This window comes from Epinephelus moara, chromosome 2, assembly GCF_006386435.1.
Source record: "Epinephelus moara isolate mb chromosome 2, YSFRI_EMoa_1.0, whole genome shotgun sequence".
Classification (NCBI taxonomy): Eukaryota; Metazoa; Chordata; class Actinopteri; order Perciformes; family Serranidae; genus Epinephelus; species Epinephelus moara.
This window is the reverse complement of record NC_065507.1, coordinates 39,245,132-39,251,635: the sequence shown is the minus strand read 5'-3', so window position 1 is coordinate 39,251,635 and position 6,504 is coordinate 39,245,132. Positions and strand designations below refer to the sequence as shown.

General features: G+C 41.0%; 1 protein-coding gene across 1 annotated transcript in view; it reads left to right on the top strand.

The window, feature by feature from the left end:
* LOC126397529 (dehydrogenase/reductase SDR family member 13-like) overlaps positions 1 to 6,504 on the top strand; it is a 16,751-nt gene that overhangs the window by 7,447 nt on the left and 2,800 nt on the right. The window contains exon 2 of the mRNA XM_050056386.1: positions 5,366 to 5,484. Within this exon, the coding sequence (XP_049912343.1) occupies positions 5,366 to 5,484 (119 nt within the window). The remainder of the gene's footprint in view (positions 1 to 5,365; positions 5,485 to 6,504) is intronic.

Genomic DNA, 6,504 nt, shown 5'->3' with positions numbered 1-6,504 from the left:
ATTTTAATTTTGTGTCACCGAGCCTACAGACATAACTACATAACGCGCTGGACACACCGGACGCCTTAGTGCCGTCCGGTGTGTCCAGGGCGAAGCCTAATGGCACGGGTGTGTGGATGTCTGTTCATCTTTTCGTTCATGTCCTTATTAATGCACACTTTATAACTTGCTTGTTGGATTTATTAAAAACGACTGAATGAAAACTAAATGTCTTTGAATATCTTTATTATCATTTAAAAACGAAAATTAAAATGACCGGTAAAAATAGATTATGACCGGATTTTTATGACCCTGTCGGTCAAAATGACCGGCGACAAAAAAGTCTAGCGCAACGTCTGCTCACAATGTAACTCATCAGCCCCAACATCACTCGCTTTGGAATAACATCCCCTTGAAACTCAATCATTACAGTTTCAGTATCTTTCTTGGTCCCATTCACATTAGACCTCATCCTCTGAACATTTAATATCATTCCCCCTTTCAAGTTATTTTTAATCTCCTCCACACCTATGTTAAGGGGTACACCAGAAATGACACCTCTACGTCCCCTGGCCCTACCTGTCCCTCTTGGTCTGCTCGTACTGACCAATTTAATCCCCCCAATCTCTTTAAGTTTGAGAGTCTTACTTGCCTGCTCCTCCTTGTTGCATCCAATTAAAAGGTTACCATCAAGAAGTACCTTAGCAAAATCAATATTACCAATATCGCTATTTAGCATTTTGGTTAACTTTAGCGGATTAACCCTGCTCATTCCCGACTGGTCACTGAATCTTACAATGCATTTTATATTTTCCTGATTCTGCCTACCAGATCCTTCCGAATTACTCCTTCCCTTTCTCTTTTCCCCCCGATTGCTCCTTACTTCTTTCCATCTTTGCCCTGAGGATCCTCCGCGTTCTCCTTCACTTCCTACCTCCATACTCCTGTCACTGTCTCCCCAATCAAACTCTTTCTCTGATTCATTCACGGAGCAGTTGTGCCTCACCACCGTCCCTTTTCTTCCAGCCGAGGACGCAGCCATCTCTCCGAAAACCTCTGAAACAGAGGCTTCGACAACAATCTTGGGTTTGTTTGAAATTTGAATTTCCTACACAGCAAATACCACTACTTCCGTCTCTCCACTAGCTTTGCTGCTGTTGAATGGCCACCAAGTGGAGCTAATGTTAACAGCCACCGCTGCAACTATCAAGCTCCACAAATCCATTCAGCAGCTCTACCATCCACAGTCAGACACACATGGCTGATTATTTACTGCTGAATTACAGGTCACATCTCGCACCAACAACTGACGCTGCTCCTGTGAGTGTTTTTGTTTGTTAGCGAAACATCCTGGTGCAGACTATTTACTGGAGTTTGCGAGCATGTCGCTCATACAGCATTTGAAGATGATTACAAGCATGGCTGTTCTCAGCCTTTTAATGTCCAATAGTCCATCATGGACATTTTTGTCACGTCTTGTCTTGTCAATGAAAATGAAACATAGAGTTGATTTTAGTTTTTGTTATCAAGATCTACTTTTAGCTCGTCATCATCTCATTTTCGTCATGAAAAAAAAAGGATGATGAAAATTTTTGTATTAGTTTTTGTCGATGAAATTAATACTGATTTAGTGGCATCTAGTGGTGAGGATTGCAGACTGCAACCAGCTAAAACTGCCCCCGTCTAGAATTCCTTCAGTGTACATTGTTCAGAAGGTTTTTATTAGGAGCTGAATTATTAAAGCTATAGTTGGTAATGTTGGAGAGCTAGCAAGATTTGAAGGCGGCACCTCCTCTAAGCTCCACCCCCTCCCGTCAGTGTTCCGTCCAAAGCCACAGCCCCGCAAGCTTGAACGCGCATCCTGCAGTAGGAGTCAGCAAGGCAGAGGAGAGCCTAGTAAAATAACAAATCCCCCCGAAGCAAACAAATAATTACCTGTCCAACAGAAAGACAGCAACCTCTGCATAACTCTTCAGGCCCTTCAGCTCCCTCAGTTGTCTCCACCCTTCAAAAGCTGCACCGATGTTGACTATGGTTTGTCCTCTTTCTTTATCCAAAGCCTTTTTCGTCGCAGCCTTTTCTGCCTCCGACTTTCTTTTCTTAGCCTGTTTAGCGGGGCGAGCCATTACAAGTAACGCTGGAAGTGATACTTTTGGCTGCATTTTCTCTGCCATTGTTCAGCAAACTTATTCTCCTGCTAACGTGGTATTTCTGCTGAGGAGTGTGCTGAATATTTCCGGCAACGGTGACATGTGATGAGTGCACGCAGGGAGGAGGGAGGGAGGGACGGAGGGGGGCTCGGGCAGGACGAGACATGAAGGCATCTGATTGGTTCTTTCCACTCGCACCGATTTTTTTCATTCCTTTTACATAACACAGTATGTATTGAATACTCTCAGGATGGAAGGACCATTTCACCCAGTATAACAAGAAGTGTTTCTGAACAGGATTACCAACTATAGCTTTAAGTAATTTCACAGTAGATATCGGTGTTTTTTTAATGCTGTTTGGCCTGTCTTTGACAAGCACCTGCTAATTTGTGCTCATCTTTTTTTTTATCCAGACCTTTAGAGGGTTTTTACTGGGAGCTGAATTATCCACAGAGGTATTTTCCTCTTCTAAAATAAACAGACCAGATCATTTAAACTGGTAAAAAAAAATACTGAATAACACAGTTTTAGTTATAAATCAGTGTTTCTATGACACTGTTAGGCTCATCAGAGATGGGTGGCTAGCCCAGCACCTGCTAATGTCTGCTCATCCTTTTCCACTAATAATTTAAGATCCATACATTCAGTTGGTTTTTACTGGGAGCAGAATTATCTGCAGAGGTCTTTTCCTCTCCAAAACAAATGGACCCAGTGACCCATGTAAAAAAAAAGTGACACTGCTTGTCAGGGAGGAGCTGCTAACTACGGTGGCTGATGCGAAAACACAAAAACATGCATGGTCCTATCTAGAGCCAGTGTTTGTTTGTCTGTGCTACTACTTTAGAAACATGTCTGCCTTCCGCTCTCTTTGTAGATATACTTGGCTCATTCTAAGTTAACAAAAACATGATCTGTCTTATTTTTAGGTGAAATGCACCTGTGAAATGAAGAATTAATCTAACCATTCAAGTTTAAATCATTAAGTTTAAGTCTGTCTTCCATCACAATACAGTGTGTTGGGTGCCATAGAACAATGTTTATTTTACTGAATTTGTATTGAAAGGAAATACTAGTTATTTCATCTCAATGCCAAATGCATGAAAGGAGTAATGATGTGTTTATAACTAAGGCTCTAATCTTCTGGTTTACAAGCTGTAATTTTGCAGGCAACATGAAATACCAGGCTTTGGAATGCCAGTTAGGTGTCACTGAGTTCAGCACAGCTCCTTGCTGTCAGTGAGTACGTTTACATGCACAAAATATTACAGATTTCGCCCTTGTTCTGAAGAAGACGATATTTTACATGGCTAATATTCCACTAATAATCCCGGTTACATGCAGCCCTGTATACTCCAAGTAACGCGCCCCAACATGCAGTTGTCGTGATGAAATGTGTTGCCCTGTCGAATAGTGTTTGCCTCCCAATAATGCAAAGTGCCCATGGTTAGGGTTAGGGCCAAGGGTTTGGATATGGGTTAGGTAGGGGGAAACACATATCAACTGGGAAACAGACTTCTATACAACACCTTTTATCACTTCAAAATGCTGGAGCTGCTTGTCTTTTTGCGTCTTTGCATTAATAGGATTTTTTCAAAGTTTCCTACCAGTTGTGTTGACTTGTTTGACCATCTGAGCAAAGCATCCCTCTTTCATTCCTTCAGCCACCTTCTTAAAAAAATGTCGGCATTGGGATATTAACAAATACCCTAAAAACTGTCGATATCTCACCCTTTCATAATGTTTTAAAGTAGGTGTGTTTCTCCTTCTGACCAGAAATGTGGGCTTTACTTTTGGGCATGCACATCTAGACCAGCTTCGCGAACTGCTGGGGAGTTGGTTTGTGCACAACGTATTCATGACAATGCACACAGCCAGCTGTTACAGACAAGAGGCCCGTGTCACAAACTGCGGCCAATAAAAAGCATTTAAGACGCATGTTTGGAATGTGCTGTGTACATGTCCAAATAATGCTGTTAAACTAGGGCTGGGTGATATGGACAAAAATTCACATCTTGGTATTTACAGGCAGACTGGCGATACACAAAAAATATCTCGGCTACATGTTTTCAGTTGCAAGTCAAAGTCAAATTTTAGATGTCTCCAGCACTTTTATAAAACCAGACTGTGATCAAAATAAAATGCAAAGACAGGGATTTCATTACCCTTTTTGAAAATAGACAGCTGCACAACATTTAAATGAAAAATTATATAAATTAAATAGCAGGGCTGTACGTTAACGTTTTGAACATACCATTGGAGCCACAGAGGTTTAAAGTTTTGCAGCACAGACCACAAAAGTATATCACGAGTATAAAAGTAGGCCTAAATCCATTGGAATTTAAAACAATTAAAAATCTTTGTGATTTAAATATTTTTATTTATTTAGGCTATTAATTTATGCACAGAGCATCAACAGAGAGACTGAGGGAGAGATGGAGCGAGAGACACTTTGTCCGTGTTATACACATCTTGTGTTTGAAACGCCTGTGTTGTTGCTGCATTTTTTTAAACAGATTTGTCGCCTGCAGGCACTGTCTCAGTGTCACACAATAGACTACAACTGCCAAGAACGATGATGTTCTATGATCCACCTCACACACTAACTAGCAAACAAACGTTCACCTGACACAATCAAGCAGCTCTGTTTCCCACACATGCAGCGCAGCGCTGGATTGCACATGTGCTACTGTGGTTATTTCACTCAACTCACAGACTGATTTAGTGTAGCACGTGCAATATCTGGACTGATGTCATACTGTAGACTAATGAACAGACAGATTAAACAGAGTAGCAGTTCTATGTCTCTTTTATTGTGGCTGGAGAACTTGTGAGTGAGTGAGTGAGTGAGTGAGTGAGTGAGTGAGTGGGGCGGAGCTGTACAGAGAGTGTGTCAGAGGAGAGATGCACACTGACCGGCGTTACGTAATGCTACTTGACCCTGTATCGATAAACAGTGTTGTTTAAATCTATATCTTGCTTGGAAATATATCCATATATTGCACATAGTGGTTACATTGCCGAGCCCTATATTAAAACCTAAATACAGTAATATCAACATGTCCCAAATGTCTTAATTGTAAATTTGCCACGTTTAGAAGAAGGCCTAATTTGGAACATCCAAAAAACTTAACTCGACCTGCATCAATTTCAGATTTTCTGAATGATAGTGGAAAATTAGTGTGCATGTAAACATAGCCAGTGTTATGTTGAGGTTGATGTATGGTTTTCCTGCACAGGAAGCAACACTGGCATTGGCAAGGCCACGGCTCTGGAACTGGCAAAGAGAGGAGCCAGGGTGATCCTAGCCTGCCGCAACAAGGACAAAGCTGAGTCAGCTGCATATGACATCCGTAGAGTAAGTACTCTGATAACTATAGATTGCTGAAAAGTAGACATTGGAGGCCGCTGTTCTGTCATTCATGAAGAGCACTAAGAATTCCAATTCAGATGTCACTTGTTAGTAATATTTATGTATCTAAAAATTGTTACTAAATAGTATTTAATCCAGATAAACTCCAAAGTGTGGACTCTATTCAGCCTACTCTACCACTGATGTAAATGATAACCTCTCATTATTATTCAATACAGTTCACAAACTGCAGCTTTCAAAATGATCAAACAGTTGAATCAGCGTCTCTAAAATAGTCTCAACATGAGGTGAACAGTAGAAACATCATGAAGTCAAAATTAATAGTTTTATTAGACTGCACTAGTTTTAGCTCAGCATCCCTAATGAACTGGCACCTGATTGTAGTATTTATACAGTTACATAAATTTTTTTTGTTGAGACTGCATCCCAGAACCAGCACCTTTGTACCTAACCTACAGTTGGACTTGCCCATAGCCCTTGCACATCTGTAATAATGTGGAAGGGAGATGTTGTGATAATCACGATGTGTAGGTGTTTTTTTCTAATCAATTTAAACACAGTAACTGCCTGTGAAATGACCTGAGCCTTCAGGAGACTTAACACTGTCAAGACCACCCAGCCTGCGGGAAACGTTGTTTTCTATATCAGTCAATCAATCAATCAATCAATTTTATTTATAAAGCCCAATATCACAAATCACAATTTGCCTCACAGGGCTTTACAGCATACGACATCCCTCTGTCCTTATGACCCTCCAGTGGATAAGGATAAACTCTGCAAAAAAAAACCCTTTAATGGGGAAAAAAATGGTAGAAACCTCAGGAAGAGCAACTGAGGAGGGATCCCTCTTCCAGGACAACAGATGTGCAATAGATGTCGTACAGAACAGATCAACATAATAAATTAACAGTAATCCGTATGACACAATGGGAGAGAGAGAGAGAGAGAGAGAGAGAGAGAGAGAGAGAGAGAGAGAAGGTGCCCGGTGTATTATAGGGGGGTCCT